This window comes from Lissotriton vulgaris, unplaced genomic scaffold (genome assembly GCF_964263255.1).
Source record: "Lissotriton vulgaris unplaced genomic scaffold, aLisVul1.2 SCAFFOLD_1127, whole genome shotgun sequence".
Taxonomy (NCBI): Eukaryota; Metazoa; Chordata; class Amphibia; order Caudata; family Salamandridae; genus Lissotriton; species Lissotriton vulgaris.
Genome location: NW_028241743.1, coordinates 210,333 through 234,412, shown reverse-complemented (window position 1 = coordinate 234,412; position 24,080 = coordinate 210,333). Strand labels below are relative to the sequence as shown.

General features: G+C 47.4%; 1 protein-coding gene across 1 annotated transcript in view; it reads right to left on the bottom strand.

Annotated features, from left to right (window-relative positions):
- Positions 1–24,080, bottom strand: part of LOC147669894 (solute carrier family 22 member 23-like) — a 214,641-nt gene that overhangs the window by 76,022 nt on the left and 114,539 nt on the right. Inside the window, exon 3 of the mRNA XM_086948163.1 lies at positions 13,511–13,613. Coding sequence (XP_086804289.1) covers positions 13,511–13,613 — 103 coding nt within the window. The remainder of the gene's footprint in view (positions 1–13,510; positions 13,614–24,080) is intronic.

Here is a 24,080-nt window from a genome sequence, read left to right as displayed (position 1 = left end):
TTTCTCATGCCCACAGGCTTTTTCAGGCCGTGAATCCCCTCCTGTACCCCCTCCCTTCTCCCATTCCATCCTCGTCAGCGCGTCCACAACCTTTTTAAGGCTGTGAATCCCCTCCCCTACCCCCTCCCTTCTCCCATTCCCTCCTGGTCAGCGCACCCACAGACTTTCAGGCCGTGAATCCCCTCCTGTACCCCCTCCCTTCTCCCATTCCATCCTCGTCAGCACGTCCACAACCTTTTTAAGGCTGTGAATCCCCTCCCCTACCCCCTCCCTTCTCCCATTCCCTCCTGGTCAGCGCACCCACAGACTTTCAGGCCGTGAATCCCCTTCCCCACCCCCACCCTTCTCCCATTCCCTCCTTGTCAGCTTCATGCGCGCCGGTGCCACGATTGAGGTTTTCAGAGTGCGCATATACATAAATATCAATTATCGAACTCGCATCTGGCTTTCTCATGCCCACAGGCTTTTTCAGGCCGTGAATCCCCTTCCCTATCCCCTCCCTTCTCCCGTTCCCTCATCAGCGCGCCCACAGGCTTTTTCAGGCCATGAATACCCTCCTCCACCCCCTCCCTTCTCCCATTACCTCCTCGTCAGCTTCATGCGCGCCGCGCCGGTGCCGCGATTGATGTTATCAAACTGCGCATATATGTAAATATCAATCATTGGGTCCATGTTTTGCTATTTGCTGTTCTCGGCTGGCGCCAGGGTTTTAGAAGGAGAATAGCACTCAAAAACATTTTCTTGTTGCAAAACGGACCAATTGCGTCGCTTTGTAATCACCACCATCAATAGACATGTTAGCACAAACAACCTCACAGGAGCCGAAGGCTTCCTGCAGAGAAGCGTGAACTGCAACCCAACCGCAGATAGGTGAAGTCTTAGATGTCCCCATCAGGGTCTCGCGCTCCTGAAGCACTAACATTTTTGAAGTGCATACCTCCGGAGTCAGCCTGACCCGAGAGTGCAAGGCCTGCATTCACTTCACTCTTTACAGGGCTTGTTAATTTCAAAGTTTTGCTGATCAAACAATAACAATCATCAGAGCCAAGTATGCAGGTCACTTAAAAGTTTACGGGAATCATGTTCCGGGCCTCAGACAAGCCCTCGCGAACCCAAACAGATTAATATCCGCTCCCTTTGGATTAAAGGAACCAATAGGTCACGGTCATCGTTGTGACCAGAGACCAGGTGAAGTGTTCTTTAAGGCAGGTTTGAAAGTGACATTTAACTTTTGTGGTGCAGCATGGATGACTTGTTCACGTAAACTCTTAGTAAATATTTTTGGGAAGACTAATGTTTTAGGAGTCTATTTTGGCCTGCTCTAGTGACCTCTGACATGTTTCAAATGAGATTATTCCTCAAGACTAGATTTTAGGCTCTGATGTGGCTTGATACCAGTAATAGAATCTCCCATGTCAGAGCCTCGAATTTGGTCTGAGAAGTTTCTAGACTACGGAATGAATACAGAAGGTTTATCCTGGAGTCCATAGTGTGTATGTGCAGCCACATGCCTCTAGTTCTTACTCTTATTGTCTTGCTGTTGAACTATCAACTAAACAATCTTATTATTTTAGAGAGACTTTTGTATTTGCAACCCAAAAGTGTAGATTTTTCACTCAAAATTTCCTATCTTGAGAGCTGTGAGGATTGCTGGGATAATGCAAGTATTCACTGTTGCCGTCGTTTTACTTCTTTTGTCAAATAAAGACGGGTGCTCAAAACATTAACCATGCAAGCTTTAGTATATTCACCACATTCAATGCCGTCCTTAATTTTCCATCACATGGTTGCACTTAGCCCAGCAGTGTGTACCACTGCACCATTATCCTCTTAATGCGCTTTCAGCAGTCTGAGGTGGCATTTTGTGCATTTATGTCAATCATCTTAAAAACAGAGCTAGGGAATATCTTTTCAGAAAGATTACATTTACGATTGAAAGCATTTATACTGCTAATAATTTGAAATATTTTATAAAGGAAGGACAATGTAAACAAGCATTGGCATAGCCAATAGGTCTCGCCTTTGGGACCTTATGTTTAACCATGCAACAGTTGATGTTGCACTAAGGATATTGTAACGCATAACCAAATACTTATAAGGTCCCAAAAGCGAGACCTATTGGCTTTGCCAATGCTTGTTTTTTCCAGTTAAGAGATTGTAGCGACGTTGGGGCACCAGAGTGACAGTAGCACTGATGTGAAAGATCCTAACAGCCAGAGCTACCGCCTTTGGAGCTGGGATCCAGGTTCGTGCCTCAGTGTCTGCTCCTCATCATGAGATTCTGGGAATATCACTTAATCTCTCCGTGCCTACAAAAAAAATAAAAAAATGTATTAATGTGTTCTACGTAACTGGTGCTCATGTGATGAGCACCAATACTTTCGGGTCCAGTTCGTCCTATAAAAAACTTTTTTAAAAAGAAGGAAAAAAGCTGTTCTGTCAAATTATTTGACAGGGAGAGACACACCCACACCCCCCACACACCACCCCAAAATACCAGACCGGCGTCCCACTATGCTTAGCACAGATATTTAGCTTACGTGTTCTTATGCCACGCCCTTAATTACATCGGCCACGCCCCTTTGAGAGACCCCTTTTTCTTCCTCCCACTTAAAGCCCTGCTTTCTTAGGATAGAATTGCTCCTGTCTGGCCATATTGGTGCAGAGAACCTGTGTTCATGTCAATGAAAATAAAATAGATGTCTGACAACAGTATGCCGTAATTGATAGTATTAAGTATAAGCAAATACACTCAGCACAGCAGCTTTACAGGCTTGATAGCTGCCCTGAAGCTGCTGTCCTCAGCACGGGAGCTCTTCAGAGATGAGATGCACTGACTGACCTACAGCATTCTCAATGCGGTCTGTTGATTGTTATTTACAGTGCATGAATGTTCTTGTAAACAGATCCTAAACTCACATGTGATATGCGAGCCTACAGAAAATGAAATATTCAAAAGGATACCAAGAACTGTAGGGAAAAAATCTAATTTTCCAACAGAAATGTGAAGGAAAGCTATTATTTTAATAATGTACATCACTTGCTTAAAAAGTGCTTCTGCCTAAGGCCCCAAATCAGAGTGGGCTGGATGATGGTGGTGGTGAGGAACTTACTGTAAATAACACCATAGGGTGAGGTAGTAATGGAAGTAGAAAGGGTCGGGAAGAGGAGACAGCAGGAGACAAGTTCCATAGCTTATGATCCAACAGGAGAAAGGATTTATAAATATGGCAAAAGATGTCAGGAATAGAGGAATGCTGCCTAAGATGTAGTGCGAATGGAAGGGGTTATACCTACACAGCTGGATAAGAAATGGGAGGTAGACCACAAATATCTTTCGAAGATCAGGTGGAGAACAGGAAAGGAAACAAAGTGGAATCAGGTGTTTAGGACAATGATGTGAAAATGAGAAGGAGGATGATTACAAAGACATTGACTAGCATAGCTGAAAAGGGATTCAAGAGGTGGAAGACAGGAAGCAGCAAGAAAAAGTAAAGAAGATACAGTAGTGCAAGCCAGGGAAGAATAAAGTAAGAGCTAGTGTTTTAGTAGCTGTGAAGGTGACAGTCAAAAGGTGTTATGTGAATGCTGTAGATCTGGAAGCAACGGGTCCGGGATTAAAAGATGATGCCTGGGGATAGAGTTCCTTGAGCAGATGGACCGAAGATAGACAGTGGAGGATAAAAGTAATGGCATGGGAGGCAGGAGACGGGAAGTAGAGCCTACTTAATTTTGAAGCATTTGAAGCCAGATTAGAGTGGATAGAGTTCATATAATTAGAAATCTAGTCATAGGAATCCGCAGTGAAGGGCGGAAAGAGATAAAGAGTTGTGTCATCTCCATAGATATGATAAGTTAAAGAAAAAGATAGGTGCAGATTGGGGTGTGGAAATGAGAGGTCTTAAAACAAAATGCTGCGGGACATTACTGTATATGTAGGGAGAAGAGAAGGAGTTGGTTGGCCCATGACATTACATGATGGATTAAAAAGATGAGGGTAAAAGTAAGAAATTAGTGCTCAGTTACCAATAAAGAGTAGAAAGCAATAGGCAGGACTTAAGACCACTCCACTCGCACAACGTTTTCTACTAGCCAGAAAAAGGATGTCAATCAATCAATCACAGGTTTATTTAGCGCGACTACTCACCTGTAAGGGTCTCAAGGTGCTGGGGGAGGGGAGGTGCAGCTTCCAGGTCATAAAGGAGGGGCGTCTGTCAAAAAGCCAGGATTTGAGATTTCTCGTGAAGATGGGGAGAGATGTTGTCTGCCTGTGGTGTAGTGGTAGGGCATTCCATGCTCTGGCTGCGAGTAAGGAGAAGGAGCGGCCTCCTAACCTGGTCTGTCTGGTGTAGGGGAGCTGGGCTGATTGTAGGGTTCTTTGGGGTGCGTGGAAGTTGATTCGACTGTTGAGGTATGTTGGTCCGGTGTTGGGGAGGGCTTTGTGTGCGTGGGATGAGTATCTTGAAGGTGATTTTAGCCTCGATGGGAAGCCAGTGGAGTGTCCGCAGGTGATGGGATATGTGGAAGAGCCGTGGTAGGTTGAGGACAAGTCTTGCGGCGGCGTTCAGGATGTTTTGTAGCTTACGGGTGAGCTTTTTGTTTATTCCGGCGTAGTGTCCGTTGCTATAAACAAGTCTGCTGGTGATGAGGGTGTGAGTGACGGTTTTTCTGTGCTCGAGGGGGATCCATTTGAAGGTCTTGCGTTGGCGGATGTGGAAGCAGGAGGATGTGACAGAGTTGATCTGGCGGTCCATTTTGAGCTTGGACTCTACGATGGTTCAAAGGTTGCGTGCGTAGTCCGTGGGGGCGGGTGGGCTACCGAGGGTGGGGGGCTCGTTGGATAGGGAGAGGATGAGTTGGGTGTCATCTCCGAATGAAACAATGTTGAGTCTCTAGGTTCTGACGATGGGGGTGAGAGGAGCCATGTAGACGTCAAGTTTCTGTACGGGTTGTGTAATGTTCCTGACTTTGTTGGAGGAAAAGTGCTTGATTCAACCTAGTTGGCACCCAGTCACAGCTCCATTGATTTTTTAGGTCTCGCCTGTTGCCGATGCGCATGCGCATCGAGCAAAGCGAGACTATTGCGAGTTATCCACACTTTATCTGCACTGCAAGGAATCGTGGCGATTCCTTGCAGTGCCCGTGAGTTTTAAGGTCAATGCGCATGCGCATTAAGCTTATGCGCATGCGCATTGACCTTAAAACTCACGGGCGCGTGCACGTCCGTCTTTGTTTACCCCTCCGCCCCCTCCCGCCGTGTCGCATTTCTCCTCCCCCTCCCCTCTCTTCCTTCCGTCGTGTCGCACCTCTCACCAGGCTCTTGAAGCACGACGCTTCACCAGCGCTTCCCTCCCACTCGCTCACTACCCTTCTCCCCCACCCCCATCCGACTTGTTAACATTCCACTACTTCAGCACCTCCACGCCCCTATAGAGACCCTACCTAATAACACCACCCTCCCTTCACACCCTTCGGTAACGCTCCGCCTCCGTGATACGGCCCTTAAATGTCCACCTCCCTCCAAAAAGATTATCTGGTACCTTCATGAGTCGTCTCCCGGGCTCACCTCCTCCGCCTTGCCTGAACTCTCCTCCCCTGTCCAGTTGCTTCAAATGTTCATCTTCTCTCCCCCCCAGGCTCCACAGGAAGCCTGCACCCACGTCTCCTAGGCAATGTCCCAGGGCACCCGGAACTTGTATTTCCCATCAGTTTCTGCGTGCGATAACTAGCAAAAGAAGGACTACAATTCCCGACGCCCTTCACAGCAGAGGCCTTGATATGTGAAAATCACTCCATTGTTTACTGATTGCAGAAGCTTTAAGCCTCTCTCTGCTTCAGGAGTGAACGAGGTGTAATTTACTGTGAATAAAACTCTACGGGTGGGACAAGTTATTAGAAGTACATTTCTGCATCACACCAATTGCAGCCTTATAACCCGATGTTCCTATTACCAGCTCAATAGCAACCAGTTTATCACCCTCTAAAGGATGAAAGGCTGAGCCTTCCCTACGAATATTCAGAATTGGTAGAGGTCACACTCGGATGTCGGGTCAACTCAGTGAGTCATCTGGCTTACTGAAGGCCAACAGGTTGTCTGTCTAGAAGTCTTTTATAGTCGTGGTTGAGTTTACTTATATTTATTTCCATGTTTGAAAACATGTTTTGCTTGTGTGTGTAAAAAAGGTACTTTGACGGTTATGGGTGGCATACGGGACGCTCTGTGTGTGAGCTTGTTTAGTTTTACACAATAGACCACGTCTAAGTATACCCCAGGTGTATATTAGTATCAAAGTGTGATTTTTGTTTATAGTAGAGCAGCAATAAGGTGCATGGTTTCAGCTACCAAATAAAACGTATTGAAGAGTACAGCGTTCATACTGATGAGGGGTCATGGCGAACACCCCCTTGCTGTGCTTTGAAAAACGCTCCTTTTCAGGTGGAAGGAATTACCCATAAACACGCGAGCGCATTGCTTGTAGCTGAATGGCGTATGGCAGTTCTTGTGATAACAAGCAGAACCGAAATTACTTTGTCTAATCTCCTAAACAAACATGGTGCGTGACAGCATTTTTTTTCTTTTTCACACACACGGCATTCACGTTTCATTTTTATTTACAATGGGCAGAACAGATGCCGAAACCTCGTTGCCACTCTTCGTGAATGGGAGAAGGGAAAGGATGTGGTTTAACGGCTAGAGTGGTGGACTTTGAGCCAGGGACCCAGCCTTGAGTCTGTCCGGAGGCTCAAACATACTGTGATTCCGGGCAAATCACACTCTCCCCGTGCCTAACAATGAATGTGTCCATCTGTAATGCAACTATTGCTCATGTAAAGCACTGATATCCTAAGGTTGATTTCGAGCTATATAAAAATGCAAAAACAGACATGCTACAGCTCCCTCCCCTGCCCGCCCCCTCCCGCCGTGTCGCATTTCTCCTCCCCCTCCCCTCTCTTCCTTCCGTCCTGCCGTGTCGCACCTCGCCTGCACGTTTTCGGCAAGGAACTTTGCCAGCGCTTGTTTAGTTAACGCTGCCGCATAAAATAAGGCCTTCCCTGCCTTCCCTTGCACTCGAGTCTGAACTCAGAAAAGACTTATATAATCCAGGGTGCTGCATGCGTTTTTTTGTTAACAGTGAAGGTGTGCGATTGTGGCATATTCTACTTGGGCTGTTCAGGTTCAAGAGCTTTCTTCTAGCCTTGAGCGTTGGTGTTCAGGATATATCGTTCATTCTTCAAGAATGAGAGTGCAGGGAATACGAGCGTGAGGGTTCTTTTTACTATGGTTCATCATTTTGATCTCTGGATCTATTAACATCATATTCCTTGTATATTGTCCCTTCATTATAGTGCCCATCATCTCCTTTCACCACTCTAAGATGGCGACGGCCTTTGCATTCTTTTCACTTCTGGTCCTTTAAATCGGAACTCCTTTCTCTAACACAACTGTTTATCTAGTCGGCTTAGACCCCTCTAGACCGACTAGCTACACGACCCGGAGCTGGATAGACCAGGCATTATGCCGTGACTAATAGGTAAGCTACCAATTACCTAGATGTCTATCGACTGTCTTAAGATACTCCCGACCGTTTTCCCGTGCACACTCCCCCGACCCCCCTTTTTTTACATTGCACAGATCAAACCGCTAAACTTCCTGACTACGCTAAGAGCCGGGACCATAAGATTGTATCAATACTGGTAAGCCAACCTACAAGTTCCGTCTTTAATCGCCCCATAACCCACTTCATGTGTCCGAGGGATCTCACTTTAATGTCTTTCCAGATATCTTTTTTTTAAATATATTTCACTGTGTAAGTACGCTTAACATACAGCATGCCTCTTTTTTTCTCTTTTTTCCCTCTTCACTGGCGTTTTCCAGCACCCTGTATTTCTAATTCGTTCCTTCCTCACAAGGACTACTAATTAGGTAGTCACAATTCGAATATAAGAATCACTAATCCTTTTTTTCCTTAAAGTGCACTTTGCAAACTATGCACGATCAGATTATATACTTCACGGGAAGTGTAACAAGGGCTAAACTTCTCCTTCTATTCACACCGGACCATTTATTGCACAGCATTTGCGCTCACAATCTTTAACATATTATCCCGTTATACTAATGACCCTCACAAGGCTTTCCGTTTTTATTATTAGAGTCCATTTCACTGTTCATACAGTTTGAACCAACAAATCTGTTATCAAGTTTCTTACTATTATTCCTTTCTCCTGTTATTCGTTTCAACCATCTTAATCCCCACCATCACTTGGTCTGTTCCGTTGACAACTATTGCTCCACTTGAACCCTGCAATGACCGGACACTCGCAATATGTAACTATTACCAAATAAATTTTCTTTCTCCAATATATCTTCTTATACAAATGTTTACATCGTATATTTAATCATGACACTCTATTGGGCACTACCTTTCTTAAATTTGTACACAAATGGGTTAATACTTATTTACAAACTGATTTTTCACAAATGTCTAAATTCATACTTTATCCTATTGACATTATTTGAATATGCACTTCTGACATGTTATCTTTTTTATTTACCATGTATATTTATATCCCTGTATACCTTTATGATCTGATTATTGTTTTATTTCTTTGGTTAATTCCCGTCGCTCGCCTGTCTGCCATAACCCTTGGTTTTTTTCGATTTTCGGCTGAAATCAATGCCGCACGGTCTATATTATTATGACTCTTATTTTTCCAATGTACCTAATTGCTTGCCACTATTAATGTGCCGCTCATTGCTGAAATGTATATATTCATGGCTTTTTTCCCCCCAATGCATCTCATTGCTTTTCATTTTTAATGTGCCAATTGTGTCAATTGTGCCTCCCGAATTATGTTAATCACAAGTGTGTGCGTGTATAAGTGCGCGTGCATGTGTGTCTGAGTGTACACATTTGCATAGGTATGTAGGAGTCCCTGTGTTTGTGTGTGTGCTTATATATCTGCATGCGTGTGTGTAAATGTATCTGCTCTTGGTAGTGCTGCATATGTATATGCATGCTTGCTATATGCATTTCTATGTGCATGTGTGTGTCTGTGTTTGTATGTGCTCCTGCTTGCAAGCGTATGTGTGCCTGAGAGTGTATATGTATGCTTGTGTGGTTGCATCTATCAATGTATGTGGCTGCAGGTGACTGTGTTTCCAGATGTGTGCATGTCTGTCTGTGCATGCATGTTTCTATATTTCTGTGCTTGCACGTTAGTGTTTCTATCTGTGCATCTATATTGATATTTAAGAGTTTTTTAGGTCGAGCTATTCGATTCGCATGCGCATCGAGCTTGCGAGCATATAGGGCTTTAAACAAACTTTAACTTACCCTCAACCCCTCACTCACCCTCACCCTCACTCACCCTCAACCCCTCACTCTCACTCACCCCCTCACCCTCACTCACCCTCAACCCCTCACCCTCAACCCCTCACCCTCACTCACCCTCAACCCCTCACCCTCACTCACCCCCTCACCCTCACCTTCACTCACCCTCAACCCCTCACCCTCACTCACCCTCAACGCCTCACCCTCAATCACCCTCAACCCCTCACCCTCACTCACCCTCACTCACACTCACCCTCACTCACCCTCACCCACCCTCAACCCCTCATCCTCACTCACCCTCAACCCCTCACCCTCAACCCCTCACCCTCACTCACCCTCAACCCCTCACCCTCACTCACCCTCACTCACCCCCACTCACCCTCAACTCCTCACCCTCACTCACCCTCACTCACTCTCAACCCCTCACCCACCCTCAACCCCTCACCCTCAACCCCTCACCCTCAACCCCTCACCCTCAACCCCTCACCCTCAACCCCTCACCCTCAATCCCTCACCCTCAATCCCTCACCCTCAATCCCTCACCCACACTCACTCACCCACCCTCACCCTCACTCACACTCACCCACCCTCACTCACCCTCACTCACCTTCACCCTCACTCACCCTCAACCCCTCACCCTCACTCACCCCCACTCACCCTCAACCCCAACCCCTCACCCTCCCTCACCCTCCCTCACCCTCAACCCCTCACCCTCACTCACCCTCAACCCCTCACCCCCTCACCCTCAATCCCTCACCCACACTCACCCACTCACCCCCACTCACTCACACTCACCCACCCTCACTCACCCTCACTCACCCTCACCCTCACTCACCCTCACCCTCACTCACCCTCACCCTCACTCACCCTCACCCTCAACCCCTCACCCACCCTCAACCCCTCACCCTCACTCACCCTCAACCCCTCACCCTCAACCCCTCACTCACCCTCACCCTCAACCCCTCCTCACCCTCAACCCCTCAGCCTCACCCTCACTCACCCTCAACCCCTCACCCTCACTCACCCTCAACCTCATGCTAAAGATTTACAAAAAAACCCATAAACAATTCTAAAAGCACTAACTCTAATGCTGCGAGACCTATTGCATTTCTAATGCTTGTTTTCTTCTTTTGTCAGGCTCAGAAAATTTCCAGGTAAAATCTGGAAATAATATATTACCAATACAAAGACCAAACAGTACAAAAGACAAAAACACTAACCGTGCGCCCCAGTAGGCTGCTCTTATGGATCAAAATGTATTAAAGCAAGTTATTTTGCCGGAGGAAGTTCAACTCCATCACACTGTCACTGTGTATTGTTACTATCTCTTATTAGGTACATTCAAATTAAAACCAGATATCTTCACGATGCTGGTGAGGCACCTTTATCATTACTATGAGTTCATCACATCTGATGTGATAAACCAGATCTGGCAAAAACGTAGAGACAGCCAAGGGATGATTCCAGCGCCTATGGAATATCAAACTTATGTTAAGAATTAGAGTGAGGGGCGCCAATCAAAATTTGTCTTTAGACCATTTTTGCTTTAGTGGTAACAGAGTTGTCTGCAAGTTATTTTAATTGGATGATATTCAAACAAGAGTGATTAGATGCTCTTTGGGGTGCTCACAGCATCCTCTTCACTGCTGTGACTTGTAGGCATATCTCTTGTCTCGCCCATTTACACTCTCTCCAAGTTCTCTCTTGCACATTTGTGTGACGCACTGGGGGCATCACATCTGTAGAAACATTCTGTCGGGTGTAAATGCAAGCCTCATGTTCTTCAGGCTCGGAGTGACAAGTCCTTAAAGCTTCTTCCAAGATGAAGTGGTGTGGCAGCATAGCTATCAAGTTTTAGATGCGGCTCTAAAGACCAGCTGCGTAAGATAGATACAAAGTGGGCTTTGGCTCCAGTCAGAAGAGTATTACTGTCTCATTATATGCTTTTAGCTGCTGGTGCATCATTCTGCCTTCCAGGAAGCTCTTCCATTGAGTGACATCTTTATATTTGAAAAACATAATCACATTGCCACATTCAATTCTTTATCACATATATTCATTCTATAAAAAAAAGCAATACATTTGCTACTTTTTCTCCGGAAAAGCCAATTGGGCTAGTTTTAATATGATAAACAGCATTTGCTTGTATAATGCATTCAAGTTTGTGAATATATGTATGTAAATGTGTTGCACATTAAACCAAGATCATATGACTTTGCCAATGCTTGTTCTAGTAGTGCCCTCCAGTGTGACAAAGTTGCTCCTATTAGGCAACATACGGCAATGTCAAGTGTGCCAAATTAGACTGGAGCATCTAATTGTTAGTGACCCCAGGAGGTGGCAAATCCAAATCTGGCATACCAATGCTCCCTTACTTAAAGCATCTGGTAAGAGTTTCTAGGCTATCCTTCCTGTTTTGTGGCCTCAAGTCAATTAAACTCTTCCCGATGAATCTCCTACTTACTCGGACAGGACTATTTTGGAAAGGATTGTGAATCCTCAAAGTGTGGACATCACAGATGCCTATCCACCTGTGAAACCTATCATGCTACAGATGAAACACAATCAACATGTGCAAGTGGTGGTAAGGCCATCCTCCGTAAACTGGAAACAACCTTTACAACACAACCATTACATCGCACTACACTTACAACGCAGGCATTACATCGCAACATCCTGTACAACGCACAAAAATACAACGCAGGCATTACAACGCATACTATTACAACGCATACCATTTGGGTTGGAATAGTAATTTTTAACCCCTACACTATCCAACACTTACCCTACTGTTGCCCCCCCTGGAGTTAGAATAGTCATTTTTACCCCTATACTATCCAATACTTACCTTAAATGCAATGTAATGGTATGCGTTGTAATGGTATGCGTTGTAAAGGTAGTATGTAATGTAATGGAATGCGTTGTGAAGGTAGTTTTTTAAAATGTGATGTAGTGTCACGCGATTTAATGGAATGCGTTGTAGTGGAATGCGTTGTAGTGGATGTTGCGATGTAAAAACTGTGTTGTAAGTGCATGCGTTGCAAATGTATGCGTTGTAACATCATACATTCTCTGTAAACAAATGGTTAGGATCAGCTTACAGAATAATCATTAGCATTTCCTGAAATTCATTGCCCCCTAAAACTGAATGAACATGAGGGGCAATTGTACATGGAACACACATGGACAAAAATGTACATGGAGCACACGTGGACTCAAATAGTTGGACGGGATCAGGACATGGTGTACTGTGAAGAAAATAAGTACACTCCCCTTGGCTGAGGAGAACTGACTGACTAAACTGAAGTCTACCAGTGTTAAGAGGCGAGATCTAAACGCGCAAGTGTCTGCACCAGGATTCCAAATTATTATTTTGGCATTTACAGAAGTGCTCCGATCTCCTCATGCATCAACAGAACTTCCATCAGCCTGGAGAAGTAGGGTCTGGGGCACAGGAGCATCAATATTGTGGCCAACCAGTGAGCTAATTATGTTCAAACATTTTTTTTTTACCACGCTGCACAGTAAGGTAATGCACAGTATTGCATTGTACACTATTTCAATTCACAAACTATCAACAGAGAGGTGAACCAAGCTCTGTTTGCAAGTTCTGTTTGCAATGTGTAACATCCTCATTCCGAGTCTGAGGGAATTAACTGTTGCAAAAAACATTTGTGCATGGTGTGCCAGTATTGTTGTACCTGATTACAGTATCTAAGCCAATTCATGGTCAATAACATGGCTGCCATTTTCTGGGGCTGTTTGTGTGCACAATATTGCCTATCTGCAGTTTCGCCTGCACATTTCTTCCGGATATCTAGGCCCTGAAAAAATTGCATTTGAAAAACCTGTGAGTAAATTCAAGTTCCACTAATCTTGCAAAGGGTGCAACTTTCTAAATCAAGGAAAAACCTGCTCCACGTTTGACTTAGTTTTCAGAAATTGCTGTCAACCATTCGAAAACGCCCAAGGGGTAGCCCAGAAAAGTATGCTTGAGTGATGACTTAGAGAGAGCAGATGCATGTATCCAGTCAAACACTGTATAATTTATAAACAAGCTGATATAAACCAGAAGACTATTCTCATAGTGCAAATTCCAATAACACACAGGACATTCAACCCTCAAATTAAAAAACACTACAAAAATGCTAAAGCCCAACTAGAAATATCACACTTACGAGTTTATACACAGGACTACGATGTTCTTCCACAGGTTCCTTGTCCCCACAACCTTCACAATGCAGACCCTCTTCGGCTTTCTTGTTAGCTCCTTCTCCAATTCTAAAAAGAGGAAAAGAGTGTTAACTTCTTGGTAGACCATTAGGATATTCCTCAACCTTGCAATGAGCAGACAAATCCTATTTAGGTTCTAATCTCAGGACATTGCCTCAACTCACCATCAATGATCACACATGGAAGGGATAAATTGTCCCCTGAATTTTGTTGCCACTGACAGGTGATATGACCTAGTTATCCATATGAATATATGGTTTCTTTAAATACAAGTGCAAAGCGTATTATAAACAAGACCTCACACACACAAGTTCAGGAACAACATGGCCACGCACTGTTCGTAGCTCACCATCTATAGAGTAGATTCAATTGTGCTCATTAAATAAAATATTGACAAACAATTCTGATCCTGAAAATGGGATGAGAACATTTTAGAACTATTGCCAGAGGTGATATAGCAGATCCAAAAGCTGCACACTTGGGTGAGACGCAGGATTTGGAATCAAAATAGGTTTTGAATGTTCGTTTCATTTGTTGAACGGGCATCGTTTGGATGAGACCTTGTATCGTTTTGTCATCTACACAAACATGGCTTCTGTCAATACCAACCTCACTAGCCTTGTACTAGAATCAGGCCACCACCACCAACTGAAACCTGTAACAAGTGTCTTCACTCTAACAGTATATAACATGAAAGAGAAATTATTTCATTTCTATTAGAGCATTGAAATTTTGAGACCGCTAGACGTCAGTGAGGGGGCCAGTGTGTGAATCTAGACTCCAGGACAAAGTGTTCTGTTTTTCAGCAGCTTGACGAGATCCACTCCAGATCCTCTCCAGCAAAAATCAATCGGCTTCTCTTGCATGGAATCCAGAATAGGTAGGATTTAATTAACAATGAGGTCCGCAAAGAATGACACATTTTATAGGTCTGTGGATTTAATCTGAAGGAACCAACATATGTTTAGTGGTGGATATAGACTGTGTACCTTTTTACTGGAGGTCATCCTTTTAGGACAAATCAAAAAAGGTTTTTTTCATCAGTTGGATGTAGATAGCAAATACTCACCTGCCCTCTGGTTTGGAAACTACAGGTACAATTCTGCTCTGAACTCAAATATTCATGGAGTTAGGTGTGGTGCTGTATTTTACTCCTGTATTGTCCTGCATTGTGTCTAAGCGTAATGCATGGTTTTGGATTTATTTCATCTTCTTATTTGGCCCATTCTTCCCCCCCAGAGGAGGCGCTGAAGTGCTTTGCGGACTGGTAGCGTGCTACCCCTTGAGTGTACCCTACTGGCATGGCTGGGTGTGAAAGAGTGTTCCCAGGGAGATGCCAGATCCCCGTGTGACACAGAAGGAATACATGCATAAGTAATATGCACACTTGTGCATGGACAATTTTTTCATGAATAGCTTACAGAGTCCAGCTGTAATTCAAGTGTCACAAAAGGGCAGTTAGTGAATCTACAGCAATATTGCAATTCTGTTAAAAGGTCCACGATTCTTGGAATAAAAGTGACACATTAACTCCTTTCTGTGTCATGGGAATAATATCGATGCCCCATTCAGTGAAACCAACACATTATGATCATATGTGGCCCCACAACCAACATTACATGTGCTTACAGCTCTCTGCATGTGCAGCGCTCTGAAACCCAAATGAGTTAAATACGTACTACATAAAAATACTACAGATCAAATGAATTACCTCGAACTAGGAGGTCTGTTAGGTTATGGAAGACGTAAATGTGTGTTTAGTTCGGTCTGCTTGAGGTCAGGTGTGCATTATGTTGACAAAGTGCATGGCACAAAGCACGTGAAATCTGCTAGAACGGGCAAAGATGGGAAATAAAGTGTTACTGTTTCAAGCGTAGCTGGAATCCCTTAGCTGTGCAAGCGCCATGGCTGTAATTAGACTGCCTGCCAAAGTCCCAATAGTATTTCTCGCAGCTTTTCAATCATCTCGGATTGGTTAATTTCGGTTTGCATGAGGATGACTAATAATTATTTAGGCAATTTTCCTAAATGACTTAATTTACCGAATAATTTGAACAAGAGGCTTCAATGGGTTTAAACTGATGCTAGTCTTACCCAGACCGAGCAGGGACAGTCTTTACTGCATGTCATTTTCTCAGAGGCCCCCAACACTCAGACAATTCTATAGATGCCTAATCCCGACCGAGAGACCTGACCGGTCAGCCTTTGTTCGTCACTATTTAATTATAAGCTGGCATTTATTTGTTTATGGTAGCTTGAAGGGATATGTGTTGGTACAACTATTGACAGGCAGTCAGTAAGCCGACATCCACTGATGACGCACTGTTTCATGGTTAGAACTCATGATTTTAGGTATCTCAAGTTCTACGGATGATTCTAGAGACTGGTTACTAACTACGATTAGGGCGCAAGCACATATGAACAAAATGACAAACAAGCCCCAATGTACAACAGCGATCATTACTATTTTAGCATGTGGTAAGAAATCTTGTAATTTATAGGCAGTTTGTATTTATCCAAAACCCCAGTGATTAGTTTGTAAAAGAATGAGTGTTGGTGCTCAAAGCTGTGCTAAGAAGCCCGCGTCCGGCACTATTAAATATGGCATGGGTAATACCAAGGCTGTACAGTCCTCAATCCGCCTCATGCCTCTCTAATCCTCCACCAGGCACTCCCTGACCCTTTATCTCACTCTTGCACGTTGCGGTTTTCTCCTTCAGAGGGAAGTTTTCAAGCTTTCTCTTTTCCCCTTCTCTTTCTATATGTGCTTTTCCCTCTCCACTCTGAAAATGTCTGATAAGGAATAATATGAGCCAGTACCCAAAAATGAGAGTTGGTGCCCCCCCCCCCCCCCCCATTACCACCCCCCCTTCGCCCCCTGCCCCCTCCGGCTCAAATGAAGCACTGCAAATTCCCCTCTGTTACATGGCACTCTATGGAATATTTTAGATCTCAGTTACAAACAGTTAGCTACTAGGAGGATTAGCCCCTTGCTCATCCTTGGATGGCTTGATTATCCATCTCAATTGTCTTCTCTTAATTCAGTGGCTTTCTCCTAATCCCTGTGTTGGTCTTGCCCAGGAGCATTTCGGTCTCCCTGTGCTTTGAATGCAAGAGGCATGAATTGTATCCTTCCACGGCATACTTCCAGGACTATGTACTCTTCAGCCGTCCATGGGACTACAAGTGCTTCTTTGCTTTCCCATCTTTTCCCTCTTATTTCACTCTCCGCTCCACTTGCCTGTTCTTTTCCTTCCCAACAGAGTCGCAACCCATTGACAGACAAAGGGTGGCATGTAGTGTCTATATTCTGTGCCAGAGGCGAGGCATAGGCCGAACGGCTCTCACGAAGGAAGAAACCCTCTGTCCTCATTGGGCCACAATAGATCAGTGTGTTAGGGTGCCTACTGACTCCAACAAGGTGTGCTGAAGAGCAGTGCTGGTATGATTGTGAAGTCACCTCATAAAATGTGTCCAGCCTTCAGTCCTTGTTGCTTCAGTGTAAAGACTTTGCCTAAGATTATTTGCTCACCCGATGTCTTCTTATTTCCCTTTGCAAAACCAACAAATTACAGGCCCACCAAGACTGATGCAAGTTCAATATTCTGCATGTTCCATTCTGCCTGCTGCTTTCTAAGACAATTGTAAAGGCTTTAATATATTTTATGATTTCTGAGACATTTCAGTGCGCCAACCACAAGTGCCCAATATGCAGTGGACACCTCCGACCCAAGTTGTATAGATCCAAGCACCACTATGGATTTGTCAGCCTTAATGTACATTAAACATTCCACGTTTGGTGGTGCTGTTGGTCAGATCCTCCTTTGTGGTTGATCTTCCAAAATTGTGTATTGTTGAGAGCTTACGATGCGTCAAGTTCAAAGTTCCTTTAGTTACCAACTGATGCACATGCGCCTCTCATGTGCAACATTAAACAGCAAGAATTCGCAACGCCAATAGGTTTTGTATTTGTGAGATCTATTGGCTTTGTCAATGTTTTTTAGACATGTTGCACAACCACGCGGGCTGCTGTGAAACCTGCTTAAAGTTAAGGGGGAAAAAGGCACGCTGACACGGCCAGCATTGACAGCATCCTAGCAGAGTTTTTATTTAAGTCATATTGGACAGCATCTTGCACTGCTGTGCAATATGTCAAAAAAAGAACATGGGAGACAGCTACACAACGGAACTGCGGGGGGAGGATGGAAGGAGCAGGAACAATGGACAGCTGGAGGGGGAAAAGCAGCACTAGGGATATGAGGGGGAGGCAGAAGCATTAACAATGGACAGAGGGAGGAGTGCTGGGGAAAAATCATGAGGGAGGTGCGGGCGGAGAAAGAAAGGAGCATCATCAACAGACAATGGGAGTAGGGCAATGGGTGATAAGCAACACGAAGAAAGTGGCGAGGAGGGAGCGCGCAGCACCACAAAGGACTGCAAAGGAAGGATGGGAGGGCAGGCAACATGAGGGAGGGGCAGTGGAGGGAGACTGACTGCAGACACATGCACTCTTCTAGAGTGCATGTCACAAAGAAAAAAATAAATAAAAAAATAAAGCACCTGTAGGAGCCTGCAGCCAGTGGAAGAATACTTGCTGAAAACATAAAGCCGTACTCCGTCCATGCTTCACGGTAGAGAACACTGAAGCCCCAAGAGGAAGAAGGAAGAGCAAGAGAATCTTAACAAGAGATGCTGGGCAACCCGAAGCAAGTTTTTCCACCTGGATATCCTAAATATTTCAACCAAAAAGCTCAGAATGCACTTTGAGAGTCACTTCCTTCATCACCATCATGTGTTGTGCTAGGTGGGCGCAACCACTCTGGCCCACAAGCAGTGTTACTATAGTTGTTACCTCCCCCCCAAGCGTAAGTTAAATGGTTCCGCCCGATGTAGACACGGAGGGTACGCTCCTAAGATAATAAAAAGCCCAGGGCCCTGGGCGTGGCAGGCATTGCGCTGACCACTACCGTTACACTGTGTGGTCTCCTGTGCATCTAGTAGGCCCAACCAGAACACGACACTAGCGACGAGGTGGTCTCGCCACCCCATCGCGTGCCACGCTCCACCCCCTGCTCCAGTGCACCTGCTCCCGTGGTCCCCACGGTGTGCCCCGCTCTGCTGGCCTCCCACCCGCCGGCGGAGTGTACCTGGCCACCCAGCAACTTCGGACTCGTCAGACAGCGGCCCAAGCCTCGCTGCCCCACCGCTCTGCCTCCGGACTTACTGTTAGCTCCTGGCTCTCTGGCAGAGTCGATCCCCCACTTGGACCTTGCCGGAAAGCGGCCCCGCTGCCCACAACCAGCGGAAACGGTCTCGTGGCCTCAGGTGCGTGACCTCCTCCCAGCGCCCTGCCGTGCTCCTGCACCCGCCTGCTCACAGCCTTCCAGCGTCACGCCAGCCCGGCAGGCCTGCCACACTACGCCGGCGTGCTGTTTACCACGCATCGCGCGTGCACCGCGGCGACCCTACCATTTCCCACGCATCTCGCGTGAGGAAGCCCTGCCGTTTCTCACGCATCTCGCGTGCAACGTTGCTGGATCCTCGGCTGCTGCCTAATTTTGCCTGCAAGCACCCCTGGCGTATTCCTGGTCTCAAAGCCCACTGGTGACAGGACACCCACTTCTGCTGCCTGTTCTCCCGCCCCCTCATGGCTATGGCCGCTGTACCACCGCTGGAACCCTTTGCAGTCAAAGGCACGCCGCCTTCTCAGGCTGCTCGATGGAGGAAATGGGTGGAACGCCTGGAGAACTACTTTATTGCTGCAGACATTGCAGTCGAGCGGCAAGCCATGCTTCTGCACCTAGGAGGGGAAGCCATACAAGACATCTCGAAGGACGTGGTGGAAGGGGGCCCGCCCCGGAACTACACCACGCTACGCGACGCCATAACCACATACTTCGAGCCTTTCGTCAGCGCGGATTACGAAAGGTTCTTACTCCGCCAAGCACGCCAGCTCCCAGGAGAGTCCATCGATGTTTTCTATGAGAGACTCAAAAAGCTAGCCAGCACATGCACCCTTCCGGATGTGGACGACGAGATCCGCGCTCAATTTATACAAGGCTGCGCCTCCTCGAAACTACGAGAAAGAGTCCTAGAAACAGACAACATGTCCATGCGCGACATCCTAGCGCTCGGGCGATCTAAAGAACTATCGAAAGCTCGAGCAGCACATATGGAGCCAAAACCAACGGTCGCAGTCAAAGTTGAACCTGTGTGCGCCATCAAGATGAACACCGCAGACACGCGCACGAAACCACCCCGAAGACCTCGGTCAAGCCCAGCTTAGTCACCTCACGACCGCCCCTGCATGTGGTGCGGAGGAGCAACCCCCCACAACAGAGCATGCCCTGCACATGGAAAAATCTGCAGCGCCTGTGGAAAAGCCAACCACTTCGGGAGTGTGTGCTTATCTTCACAGAGGAAAAAGTCCAACGGCCCGCCCCGGAGAGTGAGACAGATAGAACCGCCGCCAACAGCGACATGGACGATGACGGATCGGACGCAGCGTCCGTCCACGTAGTGCAAATGCTCAACGCGTTAGCCGCAACACCATCCGCAGAACCTATGTGCACAGTGAATGTACAAGATCAAGCAGTGGCAGCCCTCATAGACACCGGAGCAACGATCAACCTAATGGCAGCCAGCGTATACCGGACATTAGACACACCACCGGTGCTCCATCCCACGAGAGTACAGGTGTACGCCTACGGCACCAGTCGACCCCTCCGCCTGTGTGGAGTATTCCGGACAACAGTATCACACGACTCCCATCACTTACACACAAAGATCTACGTGTCGCAAGAAGGGTCCGGGTTCCTGCTCGGCTGCCGGACCACCCAAGACCTAGGGCTGATCCACTTCGCCCTCACAGACCAAGCCCACAGCCTCGACCATCTCGTGTTGCAACACACCTCACTGTTCGACGGGATCGGCTGTTTGAGAGGACCCGCCGTTCGTCTTCACATAGATCACTCAGTTGCTCCAGTAGCCCTAAGACACCAGCGCATAGCGTTCCACCTGCGGCCCAAAGTGGAAGCGGAATTAAGTGTACTCGAGAGAGCCGGAATCATAGAAAGTCAGCGGGCCCACTCCATGGGTGTCGCCCATCGTGGTGGCCAAGAAACCGAAGCAACCAGACGCCGTACGGATCTGCGTGGATAAGCGCATCCCTAACCTCACGATCAAGAGAGAACGCCATCTGACACCAACCATAGACGACATCGGTGAGCTGTCAGGCTCAAAATGGTTTTCGAAGATGGACCTGAGGTCCGGATACCACCAAATCCCTCTGCACCCGGACTCCCGTCCGATAACGACCTTCTCCACCCATGCAGGCCTGTGGAGATACACCAGACTCAACTTCGGGATATCCAGTGCAGCCGAAGTGTTTCAGAACATCATTCAGAACGTCCTGCAAGGTTTAGACGGTGTACTGAACGTGAGCAACGACATCTTGGTCCACGCGGCGACGCTGGACGAACACATCCGGCGCCTCCAAGCTGTTTTTGCCAGGCTACAGGAGAGGGGTCTGACCCTTCACAGGGAGAAGTGCGAGTTCCTCCGAAAAGGCATCAGCTTCTTCGGGTACAGATTCTCCGACCGGGGCGTTGGGCCGGACCCGGACAAAGTCAAAGACATCCATGATGCTCCCGCCCCGACATCAGTGACCACTGTCCGCAGTTTTCTTGGGATGGTGACATACTGTGGGCGTTTCATTAAAGACCTGTCCGACCTCACTGGCCCTCTTCGTGACCTCACAAAGTCCACAGCCACCTGGGAGTGGGGACGGGAACAGCAAGAGGCCTTCCAGAAGACCAAAGCGGCACTCTCAGCAGACACGACCCTGGCCTACTTCAACCATCAATACGAGTCCCAACTCGTGGTGGACGCCAGTCCGACCGGCCTCGGCGCTGTCCTGACCAAACAACAACCATGCGGAGAGTGGGCACCCGTCGCGTACGCAAGCAGGACTCTCACTGCGACAGAACAAAGATATTCACAAATCGAAAGGGAGGCCATCGCCATCCTATGGGGGTGCCGTCACTTCCATATCTACTTGTACGGACACCCATTCGTAGTGATCACAGACCACAAACCACTTATTCCAAGGGTCCTTCTCACGGCCTCCTCCACGCATCGAAAAGTGGGTGCTCCAGCTCCAGGAATACCAATTCATAGTGGAATATCGGCCGGGCTCCGGAAACCCCGCCGACTATCTGTCGCGACATGCCCGACCGGTCACAGAAGCAGAAGCCGCGAAAGCCGACGCCACTGAAGAGTACGTCAGAATGATTGTAGAGCGCTCGAGGCCGTTGCCAATCTCCCTTGAAGACGTGACACGAGCCACCAGGGATGATGACTGCCTGCAAATCGCCATCCAGGCCATCCAGTCAGGAAACTGGAAACCACTACAGAGCCCGGCGTCGTTCCGCACCCTAGAAGCCCAGGCCACACTAAAAGCACTCTACCAAGTCCAGAGCGAGCTATCCGTCTCGCCAGAAGGATGCCTCCTGAGAGGCCCCCGCCTGGTACTGCCGGACAGCCTCACCCAGCAAGCGGTCCTCCTAGCCCATGGTGCCCACCAGGGCATCGTGAATTCGAAGAATCGCATCCGAACCAAACTCTGGTTCCCAAGGCTCGACAAGAAAGTTGAAGAAGTCATCCAACGATGTCCTGTGTGCATAGCGACCAGCCTGCCCAACCCCCCAGCACCTGTAATCACAGAAGAATGACCGACCGCCCCATGGGCACGAGCCAGCGCAGATTTTGGCAGCCTCCCAGGCAGGAAATACATGTTTGTTGTGGTAGACGACTTCTCAAGGTACCCCAAAATTGAAATCCTGCCCTCCACCGCAGCCTCCGAGGTGATCCCAAAGCTAGAGAAAATCATTGCGACCCATGGCCTCATAGGAGAACTACGCACTGATAACGGACCCCCCCTTCAACGGCGGTAAACTGGCAGAATATCTACAATCACACCGCATCAAACACCGGAAGATAACCCCAAGGTGGCCTCAAGCCAATGGCGAAGTCGAGAGACTGATGAGAACTCTAAATAAGACTATCCAAATTGCCATGGCAGATGGCCAAAACCTGGAGCTAGCCCTCTTCCAGTTCTTGAGGGAATACAGACTGACACCACACTGCACCACTGGGATCCCTCCAAGCCGCCTATGCTTCAACAGAGCAGTGGTGGACACTCTCCCACACCATCCCATGTGGGCCTCAGCTCCAACTCCGAACAACCGGTCCATGGAACAGCGAACAAAATCTAACAGGGACGCGTCAAGGCGGAGAAGAGCTGCGGACAGCCCCATTCAAGTAGGCGACCGGGTGCTGGTGAGAGATCGCCACCCGGGAGGGAAGTTCCGCCTCCCGTTCGAGTTACACCCGTGGACGGTAACCAACGTCAACGGCACCATGATCACTGCAATGAAAGGGAGAGAGACAGTCACCAGAAATGTGTCATTTTTCAAAAGGATATCGAACGGAGAAGACGACGGATTCCCAGACTCAGCTGAGCCATACCCAAGGCCGACCCAAGGCCCACGAGAAACAGAGGGAGAGGACGCTCCCAGCGAAGAATAAGCCCCGCAAGCAGACCCAACCACACCAGTCAGGAATGAACACGAGCCGCAGGTGGCCCAAAGTCACCCTGAAACTGTTGTAGCCAAAGACTCTGAAGAACCGACTCCCACCCAGTCGAACGCAGCCAGAGCAGGTACAATCTGCGCCCCTGCCCAAAGCCATCCCAGAAGTACCGGGACTTCGTGTCCTGTTGCGGACGCTGAGAGTCCGAGCTGCACTGCAATCATCGCATAAGTAAGACTGTTCTTTTTGCATTTGAAAACCTCAGAGACTGTAAGCAGAAAAGTTGAGACATGGTGTCATGTTGTTTGTGTGTTTTTTCTTAGGGTAAAGGAGGAATGTAGTGTTGTGCTAGGTGGGCGCAACCACCCTGGCCCACAAGCAGTGTTACTATAATTGTTACCTCCCCCCCCAAGCGTAAGTTAAATGGTTCCGCCCGACGTAGGCACGGAGGGCACGCTCCTAAGATAATAAAAAGCCCAGGGCCCTGGGCGTGGCAGGCATTGCGCGGACCACTACCGTTACACTGTGTGGTCTCCTTCTGTGCATCTAGTAGGCCCAACCAGAACACGACAGCTACTACAGCCCACATCCACTTCTTCAGCATCGGTAGGATTAGACCACACCTCCCATTCTGCTCGGCCCAGAGCCTTATTACAGAATCTACAACCCACCCTCAGTCCATCTGCACTCTACTCTTACAGGGTAAAGCAGGCGCTGTGCTCCCGGAACAGTAGTCTGCATGAGAAAACACAACATTGTGACTTAATGCCTCACAGAAAACATCAACATATGTGCTACAACCCGCTCCCCATTTACACCTGCTCTCGACACACATAAGCCTACAGGTGTATCCTGAAAGACAGTGTGCTTACAAACCTTTTATGACTGGGTGTATTCTTGCGAGTTGGTGGTGTTCACAAACTT